The sequence below is a fragment of the Sinohyriopsis cumingii genome, chromosome 16, assembly GCF_028554795.1.
Source record: "Sinohyriopsis cumingii isolate HCF-2022 chromosome 16, ASM2855479v2, whole genome shotgun sequence".
In the NCBI taxonomy this organism is placed as follows: domain Eukaryota; kingdom Metazoa; phylum Mollusca; class Bivalvia; order Unionida; family Unionidae; genus Sinohyriopsis; species Sinohyriopsis cumingii.
The window spans coordinates 42702445-42726702 of NC_142976.1; the positions used below are offsets into that span (position 1 = coordinate 42702445).

Here is a 24258-nt window from a genome sequence, read left to right on the forward strand (position 1 = left end):
ATTATGTATAAAAATGTTAACGGAAACTCCTATACCGACTGGTAACCGTACTTATATATACTACCTAGTCAAACGTTTTCTTCATTTCTCAAAGAACCGATTAACAAAATAAAGATGCACTTGCCTTTTTAAGCCCTCTTCCAACGTTATAAGATGCGATCTAAATGCAACACATTCGTGTATTTAGATAAATCCACATCACAGACCATCGTATTATTTTGTGCTATATCATTACATAATACAAAATGAAGCCCTGAGTACATTTTATTATCATGAAACGTGAGATACTGGGTAAAGTAAGATCTTCGCGTCTCATTTGTAATGGAAATTCGCTGCATGCGCGACAATGAACAATTTGAGAAGAGTGGTGAGATAAGAGAAGTCGATGAAATATTGTGTAGACTGTGTTTTTTGTAAAATCCTTTGTTACTCTTTCTCATCATGTGTTCCAGCTTGAACCAGTGCAGAACGTGAAGGAACTTTACGAAATTTAAGATTTGCCGTAGATCTCTCCCATACCCGACCCCTCCCCCCCCCCCCATCACGTATAAAATATGGCACTTACATAAATGAAATAGACATACATACTGACAAACAAACAGACAGTCGAAGTGATTAGTCAATTAAGGATAAAAATGGGTATATATATATATATATATATATATATATATATATATATATATAGAGAGAGAGAGAGAGAGAGAGAGAGAGAGAGAGAGAGAGAGAGAGAGAGAAATATAGTTGGACAGAGAGGCGTGTATCTTTTGAACGAAAAGTGAAAGGAGCGACATCTATGAACGAGTGATCGAATCATAATTCCCCCGGCCTAATTATTGCTTACAGTTTATTTAATTTATTCCTGAAATGTATCAAAGGTTCATACAAGCAGGTCTTCACCCGAAACTTAAGTTCATTTTAAGTCAATATTTATTGTTTTGCCATTGTATATTTGATGACTGGAGCTTCTATTTCGCAGATTTGCAGATACAAATTCACATAATGAAAGGGCATAAAAAGCATAATTACAAAACCAAGAGAAAGTGGAGACTTACAACACTGTACAAAACTGACAAGGACGAAAGCACCCATTACAAATCTTCATCAAACATTATCCGCCACGTCTAAAACAAAGATTGCCAAAATCTAAATGCAACACATTCATGTATTTAGATAAATTCACGTCACAGACCATCGTATTATTTTGTGCTATATCATTACATAATACAAAATGAAGCCCTGAGTACATTTAATTTATCATGAAACGTGAGATATTGGGTAAAGTAAGATCTTCGCGTCTCATTGTAATGGAAATTTGCTGCATGCGCGACAATGAACAATTTGAGAAGAGTGGTGAGATAAGAGAAGTCGATGAAATATTGTGTAGACTGTGGTTTTTGTAAAATCCTTTGTTACTCTTTCTCATCATGTGTTCCAGCTTGAACCAGTGCAGAACGTGAAGGAACTTTACGATATTTAAGATTTGTCGTAGCTCTCTACCCTACCTGCCCCCCCCCCCCCACCATCACGTATAAAATATGGCACTTACATAAATGAAACAGACAATCCATACTGACAAACAAACAGACAGTCGAAGCGATTGGTCAATTAGGGATAAAAATGGGTATATATATATATATATATATATATATATATATATATATATATATATATATATATATATATATATATATATATAGATAGATAGATAGATAGATAGAGAGAAAGAGAGAGAGATAGAGAGAAATATAGTTAGACAGAGAGGCATGTATCTTTTGAAAGAAAAGTTAAAGGAGCGACATCTATGAACGAGTAATCGAATCATAATTCCCCTGGCCTAATTATTGCTTACAATTTATTTAATTTATTCCTAAAATGTATCAAAGGTTCATACAAGCAGGTCTTCACCCGAAACTTAAGTTCATTTTAAGTCAATTTTTATTGTTTTGCCATTGTATATTTGATGACTGGAGCTTCTATTTCGCAGATTTGCAGATACAAATTCGCATCATGAAAGGGCATAAAAAGCATGATTACAAAGCCAAGAGAAAGTGGAGACTTACAACACTGTACAAAACTGACAAGGACGAAAGCACCCATTACAAATCTTAATCAAACATTATACGCCAAGTCTAAAACGTAACATTGCCCCCCACAAAAAAAAATAAATTATTTAATCGTCAGCACTTATATCATGCAGCGAATCTAAAATTTAAAAGGTTATTAAAATTCATTGGATCAACAAGAGATGCAAAAGGGCCAAAAGTAACACACACAGACTTGTAGACTGCGGAAGATGAACACCAGTCTCTTCGATTTAATATTTGTTACTTTCAACAAAAGCTTGGGATAGTTTGATATCACCTACTTGATAAATCTGTTGCTAGCAATGTTTTAAAAACAACAACAACCACGTCATCATCATCATCAAAACCAACAACAACAACAAAAACAACAACAACAACAACAATAATAATAATAATAATAATAATAATAATAATAATAATAATAATAATAATAATTTATTCGGTACAAGAATCGGGTCGGGCATATATCAGCTCAATGTTAATGTTAAATAACTTACTATTAAACCACTTGTGCATACAATACGTCTTTGACAATGTGATAACTATCTCAACATAAAAACAATATATTCACAACGATAAGGAACACTGACGGCTACTTTTCATTTCTATAATATTCTGAAACATTAAAACATAAACAAAGAGAGACGCAAAAAAAAAACCTCCCAGAATCGAGGGCTTGAAACGGTCTTTAGTTACTGTTACATCAACATGAATATGCATATGCATGCTTCTTTTCTTTTCTTTGTTTCTTTGTCTCTTTCTGTGCAGATGACGTCACCTTAATATTAGCAACAATATAGTTCCTTAAGGTCACTTGTGAATGTTTTTATTTTATTTTATAATTGTTTAGTCATGAATAAAAAGTAATCATTGTTACGTTACAATTGAAAGTATATTTGTTTATTTATTACGAAGATATGACGTCCAGAAAGGAATATGAATAAGCAGGCTCCAAGGAGTATGACCTAACAGAGGCATTATCTGCCTCTTGCTGCGGTGAATATGTTATCATGCAAGGTTGTCTTTATTTGCTAAGAGAACAATGACATAACAGTTACTCTTGGCCAAATTAGGAAACAGATATATAATATTATTCATTAAAGTTAGAGATAGCTAATAAATTTACGTAACAATCTTACCTTGTAATATCCTGATTCTGGTCAGTCCTTGCAACAGATAACTCTTGTCTGAAAATAGTTTGTAAAACATGTGAACTTGAACAAAAATAGAAACAGGAAGTTATGAATATTTGTTTACATCCTTTGGTATACCATGGCTATCTTCCCGTATTGCTGGTAAAGATGATCCAACATGCAAATTTCAACCAATCGCTGTCTGTAGAGATATTGTATCCGGTATTGTAACTATAAACTTGTGCAAATTAATCACTGGAGTTCGGTACAAGACGTAAGGTGAAATGGATGGTAATTCATGATACGTTGCCATGTTAATTTTGTCTCGCATAAATGTATCTTTGAAAACGTTCCCCCATGTTTAAACAATTTAATTTCAGCATAAATAACGAAGTATTCCATTAGGTTTTGGGTCGGGTTTCTCGTTTTTTTTTTCCTCACTTATTATGGACGAGCAAAACGTTTGTCTGCCAGTTGTCATCATTTTCAAACATTTTTGATCGTGCTTTGGCACACTCACGAGGAGTATGAAAAATGAGAACGACTCGTTGGTCACTTTTCCTTGACGCTTGGGGAAAAGTGGGGGATCAGCGATTTGATTCATAACGGGAGTGATTGGTGTTGGGGTGGGGACCTCTATTATAGTCGCACCCCTTGCCGTTTGTTTGTACCCTCCCCCTCGATTTGAAAAACGAAAAACATCAAAGATATAAAAATGCAAATGTTAATCGTTTCATTCATTGATTTATAATTTCTAACCTGACTGTCGTCAAATGTGCCCTAACACTCGACTTATTGGCGTTTCAAAACAAACGGAAGCTCCAATGTAAACAAGCAGACAGACTGCTCACTGACATTTTCTCGTTTCTAGAATAGTCCATTGATTAAAGTTATGATAAGTACCATTAACAAAACAGAGCTGTCAAATCGCCTTTGTCAGTAGTTTCATTAAAGAAATATTAGTACACCTACTTCTTAAATGGTGTTCTAAAACAAGGCTATATGTATTTGAATGGTGTTATAAAACAAGGCTCTATATATCAGCAGAGCAGCTGAGTATGATTCACACCTGGCACTTTTTCAGCATATTGTCAGCAAGTTTTAAAGTTGTTCCATATGTATACTGATAAAAATTAAGTAGGCCTTTTATTTTATACCAGAATTGCTGAATTTCATTGTAGAAATACATTTAATAGCATTTAACTTTTTCATATGTCATATTTTTAGTTCTTCCACCACATTAATTCATCTAATAACTGCTTCCATTTTCAGTCTTGCTTTTTTTTGGTACCATATAAGGACACTGCATCCATATTTGGAAACATAAACAGATCATAGTAAATGGCATGCATTGAATAATGTATAATAGAATATCCAAATATGTTATAGCAAGCCTTATTTGGAATATGACAGTTACCACAAGAATTTAACATTATCTGTCATGGCAGACAAAATGCAGTTAGTGTAACTATATCAAATATATTTTATCTTCTATTGGCTTAGTAACTTCGCCATAAGCTGAAGTTCCTTTAAAATATGATTCTGCTTAGAGAGTATAATTTTACCCAATTGTTCTTTTTGAGTTTAACGATAGTTTTATTTCCTCCATTATGTGATAATGTGATCAGCCCATAGCGTTGACTACATGGTAGCTAAGGACCAGCGAGTTGTTCTCCACTTTTTTTTGCTAACATGTTTGGTGGTGGAATACAAATGGATAAGGCATGATTTATGCTGGAGCATCAGCTTTGTTGATCAGGTGGATTATTGAGCTGCTTGCTACTAATTAATTTTATTTTTTAATGACCTTTGTATGTGGACAGTTAGTTTAATCCCTCTTCTTTTGAGCCATGGCATGGCATTAAATTCTTCAGACCTCTGCCTTTTATTGGGTAATAATCCCTGTCAGAACAGAAGATGCATGCATCCATCTGCTATTGACCTCAAATTTGAATTGCTGACAAATGCATGGAAAGCAGCATCACCTCAAGGCAAGTGCAATGTGTTATAACCATCCCACACATTATTTAGTTCCTGTTGATATATAGGCTTTGCTATATGGTTAAGATATATTGTTCTTGCCTTGGAGTGATGCTACTTTCATGCATCAGTAGTTCAGATTATATAATGCTTCATGAGCGATCAACATGTGAGATATTGGTCATGGTGAATCTTTTTTCTTCAGAGAATGCATACACCAAAGTGATAGCTATTCCGAGGTGGCCTCCAATGGGATGTGCTCTTAAGAGAATGTCTGATTACCATGGCAGTTGAGAAGTTCACTGTCAAAGTAAAAAATAAATAAATTGGGGTTAAAATGTTAATTTCATAAATTTAAGCAAGATCTTTGCATGCCCATTTTGTAGTTGATCGATTAAATGATGATGATTTATGTTATATTACATGGCATATTTGTAATTAAGTAAGATTAACATAAACTTAAATTGTATACCCCATGTCTAGGAAGCACCTTATATGAATTTGAAGGGATGGGCTCATTAACAACTTGCCTTTATACTCAGATCTAAGAACCCACACTGACACAAAAATCACCAGGTAAAAAATACATCCATTATGGCCCCTATAAGTTGGATAACTTTAATCATGTGATCAGTTCAGCTTGTATTATTATTATTATTTAAATTATGAATTGAATATTGTATGAATGGGATTTGATCACTTTCATTCATATTTACATGTAAGAAAAATCATCAATTTTGTTTAACCCTGAATAGAGTTACTTTTCACATTTTTAATCTTCAGGACTGTGTGAACTTCCTGTCATTAGCTTTACATGCGAGTTATTTAGATCTGATGCATGATGACAATACTGAGTGGAAACATATATATATATATATAATGTGTGATCTCATATTTGAATTATGCCCTCTATTTCCCAGTATGCATATTTGTATTTAACATTGGATTTAAGCAATACTTTATTTTCAAGTCGAAAGTTAGCCATGTTCTTTTGGCCATATGACTAAAAGCTAATAGAAACTACATTGTAACAAATTTAACTGAGTAACCAGATTATATTTTTGTATTTGCAAGTTAGTAAAAATGCTTAATCAACTACCCTTAATAAATTTTTTCAATTTTCTTTATTTGTTTCATATATTTTCTCAATGACAGCACTTTCAAAGATTTCTAAATGAGTTTGAAACAACCCTTGTACCATGTACATGAGGGCTAATGCACACGTCTTCAAATCATACTGATATTCCTTATTTCTTTGTTGCGGATAAAACATTATCATAACTATTCATACATAACACACTAAATTGCATAAAATTACAAACATGGCTCCTTTACAGTCAGTATATGAACTAAATCCTTCTTTCCAACCAAATCAACGCAGACGTGAGTGCATATAGTTTTAGAAGGAGGGGTTTTCGTAATATGTAATCACTCACTTTGCTTCATTACAATGGTCCATTGATAGGATTGCAAATTTATGGTTGATTTGTATACGTACTTGCAGTAATTTTAGGCATTGGTTAACACATTAATCCCTGGTGACGAGTTTACAGTGCAGGAGATAGTAATGTATACTGCAGGTCTTTGTAGCATAAAGGTCATGTATGATACACTAAAGTGTGTGGTATTATAGAGAGGCAGACAGATGTAGCTCTACAACGATACCAAATAATCTGGAAGTTCTAGTTGCACTACAAAATACAGAGGGATAAACCTAATTTTTTGGACCCAATTTTTTTCCACCCAAAATGTGCCCGTGGTCCAAATCTGATTTTGTGTCCAGAATTTATACTTTTTGGTCTCAGATCTAAGGTAGACTGATATGAACTGCAAACAGACAGATGAACCTTTGCAAAAAGTAGGATAAGATGGGCATTTGGAATAAAGAGTGGTCTCTATACGAAAATAATTCGTCCATTAAGCAAAAAAAACTCCTACTTTTACCCTTCTGCTCATGCACGAGCCAAATAGCCAATGAAGAATGACGTTTCTAACACAACTAGACATTATGTTATTGGAAAATCATCTGGAAGTTGATTTATTAGGATTTATTCAGAAATAGCTTTCAAAATGTGTTTCCTACTTGAATTTCAGGCGAAAACAACAAAAACCTCTAGGGGTTAATGTGTTTAACAGTATCTGCTTCACTGCTTTTTTCTGTATTTTCACAAATACAAGTTAAGTCAGAAAACAACTTGGACTTTACAACACTTCTCCATTCTCACAAATTCCACAACATAGCACTGTCCCATACGTTTCTGACCTACATAATTGCAATTTAAAAATCTTAAATAACATAATACCTAGACTTTGCTTTATATGAATTGTATATTTTTCTGAATACATTTGCCCCATGATTTACAAACTAATAAACTGGTACTTCCTAATCCTACAAGGTAAGACACATCACCTGATATTTTTGTTCTAGCACTAAAACAAAAATAATGTGCTATCTTACATTGTAGGACTAAGTACTTCCCACACATAGCGATGTCTGCCATTATTTACCTGTTACTGGTTCACTTACAGTTTCAAACTAATTTTATGACAAGTAGTGTAGAAGAGGCAGTTAAAATATCCAGATCACCGATTCTGATCTTAAAACACAAATTGCTATTTACATACTATTGTTAAAGCTTCGAAAACAAGTTTGCATGTTTTATCATTGAGGGATAACATGTGGGAAATTGGGCTGTGATACTGCTGCTAACTTACTTGGGAAAGGGTAAATGGTTGTTGTTGTTGTTGTTCTAGGGTTTAACGCCATTTTTCAGCACAAGATAGGCTATACATGGCAGCCAGTATAACTGGTGGAGGAAGAACCCTGGAAAACCCAGGGAAGAACCACCGACCCATGAGAAGCTACTGGCAGGCTTTCCCACATACCCACGCTAGCCAGACCTTGGACTCGAACCCATGCAGACAGAGGTGAAATGGCAGTGATCCGGAACAGTGAGCGCTTTAGACCACTCGGCCACTCAGGGCCCCAAAGGGTAAATGGTCAACCAGCTATTAAAACACATGCCTATGAATGTGCAAAAGCTTGTTTGTTGGCTTAATTTATATAAAAACAAGGCCTAGCTACTGATGGCTTGATGAATACATTTTGCTACAACACAACACTAGAACTAACCTGGCTAAGGCGAGGGGGCATCTCAAAATATATGGTCGGTCAATGTACCATTTAAAAAAAATAACTGCTATGGTGGCCTAGTGGTTAGAGCATCCTCCTCGGATATGAAAGGTTGTGGGTTTGATCCCTGGCTGAATCATACCAAAGACTGTCAAAAATGTGCTCAGCATTTAGAGGTTAGTGTTAGGACTGGTCAGCCTGGTGTCAGGATAATGTGACAGGGTGGGACATCGTGCTACATGTCTGTGGCATGATGCCCCAAAGCTAGACATCACTATAAACTATCACACTGCAGACATCGTAGCGATATGACTGAAAAATTGTTAAAGCTATGTTAAAAATCCAAATCACCCACACACACACACATACACACTTTTAAAAAAATAACAGAGCGAAGTCATTTTTGTTTTCCTAACAGAAGAAGGTGAAGTTTACATTTTTTAGGTGACTTAGTCACCCATTTCGCCTGGTAGCATGACCCCTGGCTACTAAGTAAAACAGTCAAGGAAAATTTGAATTTCATTGTGCCTTTTGACCTGTTTGAATTAGACGTTACTCCATTTTGATATCAACATGGATTTCACTACATTTCTCATTTGGTGGACAAAATGATGCATGGGGTAGACAATGTTACATCATATTTTGGAGATGTCATTTGTATAGTATGTCATATCTTTTAAATGACTTTAATTATTGCCATAAGTATATGATGAGCAAAATAAAAGACGTAAAAGAAAAGAAAGTAAATTGTTTAGTTAAGAATAAACCTAACACAGTTTGAAGAAAAGACATCTGGTATTTTAATATGGGATTAAAAGATAATGGCTGGGTATTTATCGAGGTGTAAATTTTTACCTAATCACTCACAAAGGAAATAATGTCCAAAGGATCACCTTGCTCATGTCATATGACCATGACCTTCAGTAAGAACTGGTTCAACATATTGCTGAAAGAAAATGGATTAATTTATTTATGTAGAGTTGCTTGTAAAGCCTGCATGCTTTATTTGTCTAAAGAATAGAGCATTGGAGTACAGTAACGACTGTGCAAAAGTATTGTTTGAACTTATAATCATCGCTTTTATCTGGGATTGCAGATTTTGATCTGTAGTGATTGGCAGGGTGGCTTGTCGTATTTAGTATGTCAGGAGTTGGTATAGACAAGGTTTCACCTAAAGTGCAATGGAAGAAACTGATTGGAAGCCAGAATTAATCCACATCTTGTACTGATGTGTAAAAAAAATCCAGATCAATATCACATGACTATTTATATCCACTCACTTTGTAGAAAACTCAGACAATTTGTAAATATTATATTTATCTTATTTAAAAAATTTCTTCAGAAATTATTTTGTCATATATTTTGGCAAGTTCAATCTCCAAAGGGAAAATTGAGTCATCTTGCCCCGGATCTAGTTAATACTTGTCCAGATCTGTAAATGTTTTTGGACTTGTGAGACCTGTGTCAACTTACTGCAGCCAAGGCAGACGAACTAGAAAGACTTTGAAAAGCTAATGTCAGTCAGAGAAATAATGGATAAACAGTGTTGCATCTCGACTGAGCCCAGGGGATATTCCCCCACCCCAAACTGCCAGTGCTCCTGTGAATTTAACAAACCCTTTTATCTTGATTATTGTACAGAGGTGCTTAATGTCTCCCAGATAGTTCAATCATGGTGCAATACTTTTTATGTCATATGGATTTTATTCACAGTTAAAATCAATTGCTTTGTGAGAAAATCAAGCATTCTGGGTAAATAGTTGTAGAAATCATCTTTAAAGGTTTTATAGCTATTCTGACATTTGCGGTATTGTTAAAAGAACCCTGCAACATCATTGTTGCACTTAAAATCCCAAGGGCAGGGGACACTGTATCCCAAATCCTCCATATTTTTGGGGGAGAAACAACATTTTAAGTGTACAAATAAAAATAGTATATTCTACTTAATTCACCCTCCCGAGTTGGGTGACAAATGAAAATTATATATTAGTATTGCTAAATAATTGAGATAAACTTACTTGCTTTGACAGTTTTGCCACTTTAACTTTGTCTTCAGTACTGTATTATATCATACATCTACTTGTAATTTCCTTGGACAGTTACATTATTGTAATAAATGTTATAAAAGTGCTGGAGTCACTCATGCAATTGTTAGCGTGATTGATTCACCTTAAATGAGCTGCACTTGGGAATATTCTGTTCCAGATCATGTTGCCTTTTAATTTTAGTGTTCACTTATTATCTAGAGCATTTATATTCCAGTCTATTCTGAATTACTTTCCATATCATATTACTCATTTATTGACTCAACTGTATTTAGATAAACTGGGTGCCTATTTCAACCTCAAAATAAACAGTGGCAGCCATCAAAGACTTAAGATTGCAAGTTGGTGAATTACCAGAAACCTTTAATGTTTTAATTGCTAAATATGTTGTTAAAAGTGTGGACATTAATTTATAGTTTTTATTACCTTTGGCAACTTTGGCCATTGCTACAACCAACATAGACATGGATGGACATGTCATAAAGAAAAGTAGTAGGCATGTTTTTCAAATTTAGGGACATCAGATGCAGAAATTGTATGAAACCTGTGATCTTTATATTAATTATATAAAGATATGTGTTTCTTGAGCAAATTCTGTGAATTCATTAATTTTGTCAGGTATCAATTTTCATACTTTTGCACCACTCCCTGGTGACATTTTTTCATACTTAAATGTATGTTTGTAGAAGTGGGTTTCAACAGATAGATCATTATTCACTGGGCTTTTAAACTTATTGTTTATTAATGAAGTGCATGAAAATTGGTATCCCATGAAAAATAAGTTCACAATTGATTCTTTTTTGTTAAAGTTATATTATTTGCTAATTTAATTTTTTTAAAGTAATTTATTTTCTCTTTCAGATACTATTTTCCAGTTGAGGGTGAGTTACATATGGATATAAATATTCAGATGTATTGAAATGTTGCTAAAGCTGGTCATGGTATCAAGGTGAAGAAATTCCCTTGCTGCCAGTGGATGTGAAAATTGCCATGTTACCCTTTTTTGACTTCCTTTGCCAGAGCATTACAAAACTAATTTATTATTTTTTGTTATTTTCCAGAAAAAAATGTAACAGTATATCTTGGAACTTGTTCATTTTCACATGTCTTTGGCTCCTAAATTTTTCTTATCCTTTATATTGGTTTCATGAAAAGTTCATTTGTCCCGTGTTGAACATTGATATGTGATGCTCTTTCATGAATTTCATAAATCTTATTATTGCGGTACATGGATATTAGTTGGCAACATGTGCAGTGGTTTAGGTAATAAGTAAAAACTTTAGACCATGCATGCAATGCGTAAAATTTCACAAATAGTTTGAGAATGTTTTACAAACTTTAAGGAGAAGAAACACCTAAAGTTCATGAAATTTAATAAGTTTGTTGGATGTTATGTCCAAAAACGTATATTGGATTTGATTTATTGTTTTGTAAGTTTTAGTTGCATTTTAACACATCATTGGCTATATGATGTCAAGGAAATGGTAGCTAAGGACACACAGAGAAACTGACCAGGGTTGTCCTGGTCAGGTATTGTATTTGTGATCCTTGGATGATGAGCCCAACACCCTACTAATAGATCTACCATGTTTCCCATCATTGGCTTTGAACAGAGAATCTGTGGTATATTCATTCACATTAAATCATGATAATCATAGTAAAACCTCGAATATCCAGACTTGTTATGGAAACTGAAAATGGTTCCTATAATCAAGTTTTGATAAATTAGAAATGTTACAGTTTGTGGAACAGGAACAAAGCAAAACTTTAGGTCTGCATTTTACTTATATAAGGTAGATTATAAAATAGAGTGTATATAGTTTAAAGTCATCCATATCAGTGCAAGTTAGATAAGAATGAGAAGAAAAAAATTGTCAGTCAAAAGAGATAGCAACAACAGCAATGACAACAAGAAGATATTCTACCAGATATTTCTTTTCACAGCAACATTTATTTTGTTTTATTAAACAATGTTACCTTTCATTCATTTGAATTTCAGTTCACAACCAAGCAGTTAGAGAGACTGGCTAATAAGGCAGAGAAGGAACAGAAAAAGGAACAATCAAAAATTAAAAAGGTAGAGCACACTTTTCAGAACAAGGGAATTAACTCCTCAATGACTTACCAAACCTTTAGACCTCAAATTCTTAATACTTCTTGAAATTGAAAAAAACGAAAAAGAAATTATGAAGGACTGAAATAATCATAGCTCCTTAACATATCCTTTACAGCTCATTTACCTACTTGAATAGGAAAAACTGCAGCAGAATGGAAAATTTCAGAGGTTAATTTTGCTAATTGATGCTGAGGCTATCAGTTTGAATTATTATACAAAACCAGTCCAGCTGTAATAGGTAAAGTGGGTTTCTGATAAACAGTACAAGATTATGGTCTTAGATTTCTGAATGTACTAAGCATGCACAGAATGGAATAAGTAGATGCTGTGTAGCATTCTTGCTGTTCTCCTGTACATTCTTTTTAAAATGATTGTAATAATAGCAGTAGGTAATCACTTATAGGTTATGTGTAAAGAAAATCAGATAATGTACATATGCAAGTTCAAATATTCACATCAATATTTGTTTTCATCATTAGAAAGGTTACTTTCTATTCTTTTTCATGTTAGAAAAAGAAAATAATTTTTTAAAAATTTCTACATAATTTATAAGTTCTATCCTCAGTATATGCTAATTGATGTGATGTCTCACAATTATGTGTACATTTTGCTTATGTTCAGGCTTTAAATCAGGGGTGAGCATACTACAGCCCACGGGCCACATGCAGCCTGCCAAGGGTTTTCATGCAGCCTAGGAACAAGTCATCATTCGCAATGACTTTGTTTATGTTACTCTGTTTATCAAATAAATGTGCTTCTTTTGAAGTTTTAGTTTAAGTTTTCAGATATTAACAACTGAAAATTAATTAGATGTTATTTAGAAAAACCTTTTGTTTTTCCTATTTCAAATATTAATTTATTTACTTAATGAACTATGTTGTCCGCGACAAGGTGTAAATTTGTGTATGCGGCACTTGCACTGGAAAGTTTGCCCACCTCTGCTGTAAAGTATAATGTAATATTAAGTATTTATCAACCATTAGATTTTCCTAAAAGAAAGTTGTGTTGATTTTATGAAGAACAAAATTATGTTGTCCAAAAATTATGTACAAAAAGGTGATAAAGCCCTCTTTGCAAGATTGCCCATATGTGAAATGAATTACAAATACACTTAATCATTACTCCCTATTTCTACCAGGCTTTACAGCAAAAGAATCCAGACGCAGCCAGGATCTATGCAGAGAATGCTATCAGAAAAAAGCATGAATCCCTCACCTATCTTCGTTTTGCAGCAAAAGTGGATGGTGTTGCAGCCAAAGTCAAGACTGCAGTTGCCATGAAAGGGGTATTATATTTTATACATTATTAATGCATCCACAGTAATTGAAGAATGTACTTGTCAGGACTTACACTACCCTCTACCATGTTGCAGTGAATTTTGTTGCCAATCATAAATCTTTTTTGGCCAATTCAGATTTCTATTTTTTCAACATTTGGACCAAAATTTGTATTGAAATCCCTTGATGTATTGCAAAAATAGTTATTTTCTATAATCTTTGAGTAGATGGTTGATTGTTCTCCTCACTGGCATCACTGACAGCTGATAATTTAACAAATTCAAAAGCTTGTAGTTGTATTACTACCTGTACAAGTGCTTGATGGCAAGTTAAGTTTTCTCCTCATGGTTTAAGAAAAAGTGAATAATTTAAGTTGAATTTTAATAATTATCCTGGGTACATGCTGGATTCAAATTTTTAGTACTATTTAGGAAACAATTCACTTCATTTTGCCCCTTTTAGACAGAACATTTAGAGAAGTGAGTTTTTTAGGTCAGGTTTTATAATGGACAACTAATTTTCTCAACAAGTGTTTATCTTGCCCTGAAAGTTGATAGTATTAAAATGCTCATTATATTTGATAAAAAAATGTCCACAACTTGGTCTTGAATCAGGAAAACTGTTTCATAGCATTGTTGACTGTATTAGATCATAACCTTACATATAGGTAACTGTTCCTGAAAATTGGCAAATAATACTTGTCCAAGTCAAATATGCTCATTCTATTGATTTTTTAGTTCTACTGGTCATAGATGGACTTTCATCTTTTGTCCATCATCCTGTGTCTGTTGTCCATTAGCATGTGTTAGTTATTACTAATCCTCCTACACTGCATGGGAGGATTACCAGTAAACTTTACAAACACATATATTGAAAAGAAAAAATTGAACCAGTGAAAATGGTGATCATTGTATGTCCAAGCAGCCGTCTTCAAAATTGTGTTATCTCTAATTCTCTAATTCTCGTGAATGGATGGTCATATATACATGGAGTTTTCAATTAGAGACTTTTATATCAAGTTGATCAGACAGACGTTTATTCCCACATTCCCATCCATATGTCCTCATGAATGGATGGTCATATATACATGGGGTTTTCAATTAGAGACTTTTGTATCAAGTTGATCAGACAGACATTTATTCCCACATTCCTATCCATATGTCCTCATGAATGGATGGTCATGTATACATGGGGTTTTCAATTAGAGACTTTTGTATCAAGTTGATCAGACAGACATATATTCCCACATTCACATCCATATGTCCTTATGAATGGATGATCATATATACGTATGGTTTTCAATTAGAGACTTTTATATCAAGTTGATCAGACAGACATATATTCCCACATTCCCATCCATATGTCCTTATTCAAATTCCTGCAGTTTCATGCTCACTCCTGGCTTGAATATAGTTCATGGGTCTTTATGAAACTACTCTCTGTCATATCTCTGTTCCATACAACTTAATCAGTGATCTTCTTGATCCAGCAATAAATCTACCTAGGTCAAACAGCCTGAGATCCACATGTTCCATCCTTGCCTGGACTGTCTTCTCCTTCACCCTTTTTTCATGTCCAGAGACCCTTTCAGCAGAAACAATTCAACTAAAGTCATGGAAAGAATTGTGCATGACAGAATGTTAGAAGGCTCTCCACTTTAAAGGATTATGGAGGGAAGTGGCACATTTTCAGGGACTGGTGCAAAGTCAAAACCTTGTTCCTTTGAGTGCCTTTGTTCCACAGGTAGCTGACCTTTTTCTTTGGCTCTTTGAGGAGAAACAGTTGGCTTTAATATAATTACTATTAAGGGTAACCATTTTGTGATATTTGACATGTTCCATCATCATGACAGGGAGGATCTTATTCATAAAAAAGACCTCTCTGACTTGTTGTCCAACTTTGATTTGTACAGGCCTAAATCACTGACATTATTTCCTTAGTGGAAACTTACCTGAGAATTTAACTTAGCTGAATTCAAACAGATTTGAGCCTTTAGCCATGACCTCACATAAGCTTCTTTCATACAAAACCTTTTTTACTGATAGTGCTTGTTTTGGCATGCAGAGTCTGTGCATTACATGCCCTCTCTGTTTACCCAACCTACCTTCAGTTTTAGTTAGATGGCTCGGCAGTCCTTATGATGTAACTCAGTTTCATCACAAGGAATTGGTTGCCATCAGCAGGCAATCAGAAAGTAATTATACTACCTTTCTTCTGCATTGAGACAACCAAAGAAGATTTCAGACAGGACCCAGTATGTGTACTCAGACTTCATCTAAAGCAGACTGAATCAATGTGCGGAGCTCAAAGACACATCTTTTTTTCCAGTTAAACCTGGGCAAGAAGACATAATCCCACTAGCCCTTTCATCGTTGAAGTGGGTAATACACATGGCATGATCTGACATATCACCAGAATAGATCTTTGTTTATGAGATAGCAGCAGTCTTTGTAACCTGTGCCTTTGGCTGTCATATCTGTATCAAAGATGCAAGGCCATTGGTTGGCAGGCACTGTCAACCTTCTCCAGTTTTTATCTACAAAATACTAAATCTACCAGTTGACCCAAATAACCTGCAGTTCGGACAAGATAGTTCAGAATCAATCATGACAGCCTATGCTTTCATTGTGAAGAACAGACTCCCATTTGTGGGGCATCAGATCTTTGTAACAAAATCACTGCATACTCTGGAAGCTTCATCTCAAAATCATGTACATGATCCTGTGTAAGCTTGTAAGTGATACTTGTAAAGTATCGATACAGTGCACTAAGTTAGATCCCACCTCTCCTTACCCCTCAAGAGGGAAAAGATGATGCATCGGCACAGGCACTTTGGTGCACAATAAAATGGGGTAATTGCACAGAAATAATTCTCAAATCAAAGCATTTTGGCTCACAATGTTAGGAGTCACCACAAGCATTCCATTTGAGAGAAACTGTTCCCAAACTGACATTTTCCATGCTTTGGGATGCAGGTCAGAGTTCATTGTCTTTAGAATTTATTCAGTTAGGTTATCCAGAGGTGTCTCACATACCTTAGGGGACCGGAGATGGCCTCTCTGGGGTAAGATGTAACTCCTTCCACCTCTTATATATTCTCCTAATTTTTTATGATTAGGTAATGTATTTGAAGAAGTAATCAATTTTTCTGGTGATACTTACTTATAATACTTACCAGATCATAAAACACATACACTCTCCCAGCCTCTCCACAGTTTCTTCCATATAGAATGTGACTTCCACTCCAGTAATAACTGAAGTGTGTTTAGGGGAGATCACCCTAACTGCTACCTAGATGGACAGATAATTTTTTGCTTTTTAGTTAAACTGTTTTAGCTGGGAGGGCTGGATTTGCAAGGTGGTAGTAGTTCTAAGGTATTATGATCAGGTATGTATTATTGAAGAAGCATATTCTGATTGAAAAAGAATTAGTTTCTGTGAATATTGCATCCATAAAGTGCACAACATCACAGCCTCTCCTAGGTCATACTTCAACAATTTCTGTTAATTCAGCATTTCTGGTACTTTCTTTGTCTTTTCTGTTAATCATATTTGAGATCGTGCTCATTTGTCATCATCTGATTTCTGCCATTTTTGTGGTAGCTCCACACCTTGAAAATACTTACTAATGTTTACATTTGACTGCACAGTGTGTTTGAATGTTTATTAAAACATTATTTGTTAGAATTCTGGATTATTTTGAGTTGGTGAACATTACCTTTTCCAACTGGTCAGTACTAGCCTTAGAGCCCCATACCTTTTGTTATCATTCATAATCTAATCAGTGCTTACAGGCTAGTTTCATATGCATGAAGACTGTTTTCAAACTATAATTTCAATTATTTGTGATTACTTAGTAATCAGTTACAAACAATTACAATTGCAGATTACACTTGCTCTAGGTCTGAGCCATGTTGGAACATCCCACAGTGTAAGACCCCCACATTTATAAAATTGTTGGAACATCTCACAGTGTAAAACCCCCACATTTATGAAATTGTTAGAGCATCCCACAGTGTAAGACCCCACATTTATAAAATTGTTGGAACATCTCACAGTGTAAGACCCCCACATTTACAAAATTGTTAGAACATCTCAGACTGTAAGACCCCCACATTTATAAAATTGTTAGAGCATCCCACAGTGTAAGACCCCACATTTATAAAATTGTTGGAACATCTCAGTGTAAGACCCCCACATTTATAAAATTGTTGGAACATCCCACAGTGTAAGACCCCCACATTTATAAAATTGTTGGAACATCTCACAGTGTAAGACCCCCACATTTATAAAATTGTTAGAGCATCCCACAGTGTAAGACCCCACATTTATAAAATTGTTAGAACATCTCAGACTGTAAGACCCCCACATTTATAAAATTGTTAGAGCATCCCACAGTGTAAGACCCCACATTTATAAAATTGTTGGAACATCTCAGTGTAAGATCCCCACATTTATAAAATTGTTGGAACATCCCACAGTGTAAGACCCCCACATTTATACAATTATTGGAAAATCCCACAGTGTAAGACCCCCACATCTATAAAATTGTTCACATGTAAAGATACTTAATGACTTTGTGAGAATGATATCATATGTGGCCATGTTGGATTACAACAGATAGATTTTACTATGGCTTATAGAGGGAGTTTAGCAATTTAAATCAATTCTTTAAGTCTCAAGAAAATAGTTTTTTATGTAAATTATTTGCAAAAGTAGACAATATGTTTTTTGTTAGTATTGTATTAGTACTTTCACTTTTGATTTTGTGTTTGTATTGTTAAAAAATTTCAAGTTTTAGTTGACTTGCTGCTGACTTGTACTCTGCAGGGGTGCTTTCATGACCTCAGAAGCTTTGAATAGTCTGCAAGTGACCTTACCAAAAAGCATGGGTTATGTTGTTTAGTTTGGTAGCCATTTACATTTCATCATTGTTACCAAATTTGAACCCCACCTTGGTGTATGCAATTCGATAATGTAGCCAGATTTGAACCTCACCTAATACATATGCTTTCATTAGCTGAGTGATTTTATTTTCTTTATTACTGAACATTTTTCAAAGAAAGTCTTCTATTAAATACGTGTTAAAACTTTTCTGCATTTGCTACCTTATCTGAATTTAGAATCGTTACAAAGTATAGGTTTGGAGGTGTTCCTGGTTGTGTTTTTCTAAGCCATGATAAAAAAAAAATAATTCACACATGTGTCTTAGTCTTATCCACAGTTAACTACACCAGTCATGACTATTCAGCTTATCCTTTATCCATGGCAAACTCATTAGTCATGACTTTTCAACTTGGCTTTTATCCATGGCAAACTCATTAGTCATGACTTTTCAACTTGGCCTTTATCCATGGCAAACTCATTAGTCATGACTTTTCAGCTTGGCCTTTATCCATATTTAACTCTTTAGTCATGACTAGTCAACTTAACCTTTATCCCTAGTAAACTCATGAGTTATAACTATTCAGCTTGGCCTTTATTCATAGTAAACTCATTAGTCATGACTGTTCAACTTAGCTTTTATCCATAGTTAACTCATGAGTCATGACTTTTCAACTTAGTTTTTATCCACACCTAACCCTACCAGCAAAGGTGATATGTAACACATGCCACTTTGAATTTTTTTTGTAAGACAACAATTGTGGAAGCAAGAGAAACATTTTTGGCATGTGATTAACCCAATGATTTTGTTTCCACGAGTTGAGATTATTTTTTTTTTAAATTTGAAAATTACTACACATGATTTGGTTGATGTAACACATTTTTCTTTTTTGTAGATCTTCAGTATTTTAGAAAGCCAGTACTGTACATTTAATATTTTGTTATCATCTTGCTGGCTTTTGTCATTTTGTTGAAATTTGTATCAATCAAATCCCATCCCTAATGAATAAATTCTTTACTTTTAGTTGACTAAACAAATTGGGGAAGTAACCAAGGCTCTAGACAAAGCTATGGCATCTATGGACCTGCAGAAGGTAAATATTTCCAGATGGTTAGGTGCTCATCTTGATAATTTATAATCACAAAATACATTCCAAAATATACATTTTATTTGTACACTTTTGTTTGTACCAAAAGGGATACTCAGTTCCAGTTGTCACATGTGTAATCAGTTTTCTTCAAAGAGTACAAGATGTGAAAATTTGAAATCTTTAGGGATTACAGAACATGAAGAAAGTATCCATCACTTGTGAAAGTATCCATACTTGTGAAAGTATCCATCACTTGTGAAAGTATACATCACTTGTGAAAGTGTCCATCACTTGTAGCTCAGTTTGGAATAATTTATGAATTAGCCATGTAAATCAATTTATATCTGTCTTTAAACAAAGACAGTTATAAATCAAAAAAACACATTAAATAGAAAAATGTTGAAATTTACCTCATCCTTTTGTTGATTTATCTGGTAGTAAGCTTATGCAGGGTGACTGAAAAATGTCACCACAAACCGTTATCACCGGTAAGTGTGAATTCATTTATTTTTGTGAGTACAGATTTTCTTTGTTTTGAAAACAAACTGAATTTTTTTTAGGTAATTAAATTTGTCAATAGGAGAAACGTTCTTGTTTCTACAGTTAGATATGTCTTTAAATTTGTTGTTTGTAGCAACCATGAGTATCCACAAAATGTATCCAGGATAAATAGTGGAATCACAGTATGTGGGAGTACCAGAAAAAATGTTTTAAGTTATGAATGTATAGTAGTTTCATGGTATAGAGTCAAACAGAAAGCTTCGTATTCCTGAAAAAGTATTGATATGTTATATTAATCTTTCAACTTCCCACGAATTTAGTCCTGTGTAGATTTCCATGAATTTAGTCCTGTGTAGATTTCCATGAATTTAGTCCTGTATTGATTAACATGAATTTAGTCCTGTGTAGATTTCCATGCACTTATGAACACAAGACAAACTTGTGAAAAGATGATGTTATTGTCTTTTTATCCACTGTACATTTCATGTTAGGCTATTAATTACTGTTGCTCATTGGAAAGGTAGATTGTAGTGTACATCTAGATTTCGAAAACTTTGTGTGTTGATGTGAAACTGCTGCTTCTCACTTGCATCTAATCCATCTATTCAGAACAGAACAAATAATATAAAAGCAAGAATGGAAAATTGAAATTGTCTTTATGACATCTGAGATTTTGCCCCTAAAATATGACAACAAAATATCACAAGGAAATGTTAGCAAAAAAGGTAAAATAAGTTACAAGACATATTTTTGAAATAGTGTTTTATTAATTTCACAGATAAACAGCTTATGAGTTAAGATTGATTTTTTTAAAAAAAACAGTTGAGTCATTCCATTAAAGACAAAGGAAAAATTAAAAAATATAAATGTAATATTAATTGAAAATTTTATTTATGACTACAACTTTGCACCACTGCATGCAAATCCCTCCACCCCTAAAACTTATCTGGTTATGTTCCATTTGACTGCTCTGGTGGCATAAGTGGTTAGAGCATATGCCTTGGATGCAGGAGGTCATGGGTTCGAACCCCAACCAAATCATATAAAAGACTGACACTAGCAGGTGCCTTGCTAGGAGCTCAGCAGTAAGAGGTTGGTGTTAGGACTGGTCAGTCTGGTGTTAGTATAATGTGACTGGATGGGACTCATGCTACATGTCTTTGGCATGATGTCCCAATGCTAGACATCACTATAAACTGACTCAATGCAGACAACTTAGTGATATGACTAAAGCTGTTAAAAATCCCAAAACACACATTCCAGTCAGTGGTTCACAGTAGTTCAAGTATGTATGCATGTAGCTTTACCATTACAGTGGGTGGCATTCCAGTCAGTGGTTCACAGTAGTTCAAGTATGTACGCATGTAGCTTAACCATTACAGTGGGTGGCATTCCAGTCAGTGGTTCACAGTAGTTCAAGCTGTGTATGCATGTAGCTTTACCATTACAGTGGGTGGTGTACATGAGTGCTTTGGAGCTCTTGTTTGCATTTTGACTATAAAATAAAAAAGGAAAAAGAAGCAGGGGTGGGGTGGGGTGTGCAGGATTCAAGCAACAAACTTGTTTCAGCAGGACTGTATGATGATTGACTGAGCAGGCATTAGCTGTCTGTTGTGTCTCTTAAATAGGTGGGTCAGTTAATTGATTTATAAATTCAGGTGAGAAACTTTTAAAAGCTTTGCATTGTCTGATGCTTGGTTGTAAGGCAGCAATGTTTACACATGTAAATTTCATAGTTTAGTTCACTGTCTGTAAACATTTATAGAATAAGTAACAGTGTAAACAAAGAGGTGCGTGGCCATCAATGACACATGATCTATCCATTCATATTTAAAATATATATTTCCACATCTCGGTTTTAAAATGATAGTTTAGTAAGATTTTTCTGTTAGATCTTTACTTAAAGTGTGGCTGATTTTGCCAGAAAAAAAGCCAAAGCTGATGAGAATTGGTTGTTCTGTATGTTATACAGCATTGCACATCATATTGATTTACTGATATTGCTGACATCAAAATTATTAAAATCATTTACCTTTGAAAAACATATTCATTAACAGAACCTTTGATGATTAACATTTTATTTTTATTTATTTATAAGAAAAACATTTTCACAACTTTTAAGCGGGGGCCATGAGTGGCCGAGTGTTCTAAAGTGTTTACCATTATGGATCACTGCCGTCTCACCTCTGTCTGCATGGGTTCGACTCTCAGGCTTGGCCATTATGGGTATGTGAGAGAGCTTGCCAATAGCTTCACGTGGGTTGGTGGTTCTTTTGGGGTTTTTTCCAGGTTCTTCCTCCACCAATTATACTGGCCACCATGTATAGCTTATCTTGTGCTTAAAAATGGCATTAAGCCCTACAACAACTACTTTGTAAACACTACAGTTTCTATAGTCCTTGTTTTGAGTTGTATTTTCCATTTTCATCCTGGGACACAAACACAGAACATTACAGATTAATATTATGATTATCTTCATGACGTTTACCTAAACTGTCAGATATATTCAACAAAGACATATCTTAGAAACTGATTCATAATAAGAGGTAAATGATGAATGGCAAATTAAAAAATCACAAGTTGAATGAGGTATGGCATGCACATTGTCGATGGTTTACATAGAAATAGTTGTCAGCTGTAAGCCTAACGTGTAGATCGTTGTGATAAATGGCATCATTTTGATTATTTTGATTATTATTGCGTACACATTTGCAAATTTGGGAAAACATTGTAGCCTTTCTTGGTTAAGTATGCCAGAGGACTGAACAAGCATTTGTTGGCTATTATTTGCCCTGGATTGAGCAACAGTAGTTCACAGGATACATTGAAGACAAACACAAAGAAGATCTAATGGCTTTATTGTTGATGGTTCAGTAACAATAATTAGTTTAACAATTATGAGCTTATTAAGGAGCCAAAAAAAATTCAAAAACAACTGAGCAGATATTTATTTTATTCTTCAATAATACAACACATCTAGGGAATAGGTGAAATTATTGCAAAATTTCTAGAACTGTGAAGCGATCTTACTGTTTCTGAATTTGTGTTATAACAAAGTGTGTTATAGCATGGTTTCACTGTATTTCTCAAAAACTTGCTTCATATAATGATTATTCACATTATGACATCTCTACAAGAAAATGGGCAACTGACCCTGACAATAACTACAAGATGGAAATAGCAGACTTGGACAGTTTATCAGTGTAACAGAAAGAAGCAAACCAGCAAGTTTTGTAAAATTAAACAAATAATTTATTTACATAGAATACAAAGTGAAACTTTCAAAGGAACTTACAGTATTGTGATATAAATCCCAAATAATCCTAAATTTTCTATCACAGGCCCAAAAGTATAGAGTGTTAAGAATTAATTCCAATTTTGAATGTTCTGATGTATCATTAGTCTTGAATAGTTTTATTTACCAACAGTCTTGATATATCACAATGATATAGTCCAGAATGTCTTTGAAAGAATTCACAATAATCCGAAAATAGTTTTAATCCAAAATGTCAATGAGCACTTTGTAATTCAGATGAATAATTTAAATAAATGATTCATCACAAATTATGTCTACACACAGTAGAAACTGAGGTAGATTCCAAAAGACTTATTTTAAGATAGGAATAAATAATTGCCCACCCAGTACCTTATATACAGACCATCACCCATTCTTGACATAACTATTTACATGTGAGTACACCATATATTTACTTAACGTTTTCATCGCACCTTTTGTCATATGCAATAGTGACTTTGGCATTTTAAAATCCATGCAACATGAATCAAGTGTTTATTTTGCATTTCAAAAACACTGTGATTGTTTCTGCATTCATGGATTTCTTACAGTGTGTGGATATTTTTCATCAGTGGTAACATTTAATATTTCATAGGTCGATCACTGATGTGTTGAAGCAGTGTTGAATAAGTCATTTCATTTCAAAAGTGAAGGCAGTTTTTAACAAGAGATTCTGCACATGAAGGCTGATTTAATGATAGCATCTATATTTGCTGGTT

General features: G+C 34.2%; 1 protein-coding gene across 1 annotated transcript in view; it reads left to right on the plus strand.

Annotated features, from left to right (window-relative positions):
• Nucleotides 1–3422: 3422 nt before the first annotated feature.
• The window catches only part of LOC149780315 (charged multivesicular body protein 1a-like), a 37586-nt gene continuing 16750 nt past the window's right edge, over nt 3423–24258 (plus strand). Inside the window, exons 1-5 of the mRNA XM_089937157.1 lie at nt 3423–3508; nt 11237–11256; nt 12375–12452; nt 13630–13776; nt 19678–19746. Of these exons, the coding sequence (XP_089793283.1) occupies nt 3502–3508; nt 11237–11256; nt 12375–12452; nt 13630–13776; nt 19678–19746 (321 nt within the window). The 5' untranslated portion in view covers nt 3423–3501. The remainder of the gene's footprint in view (nt 3509–11236; nt 11257–12374; nt 12453–13629; nt 13777–19677; nt 19747–24258) is intronic.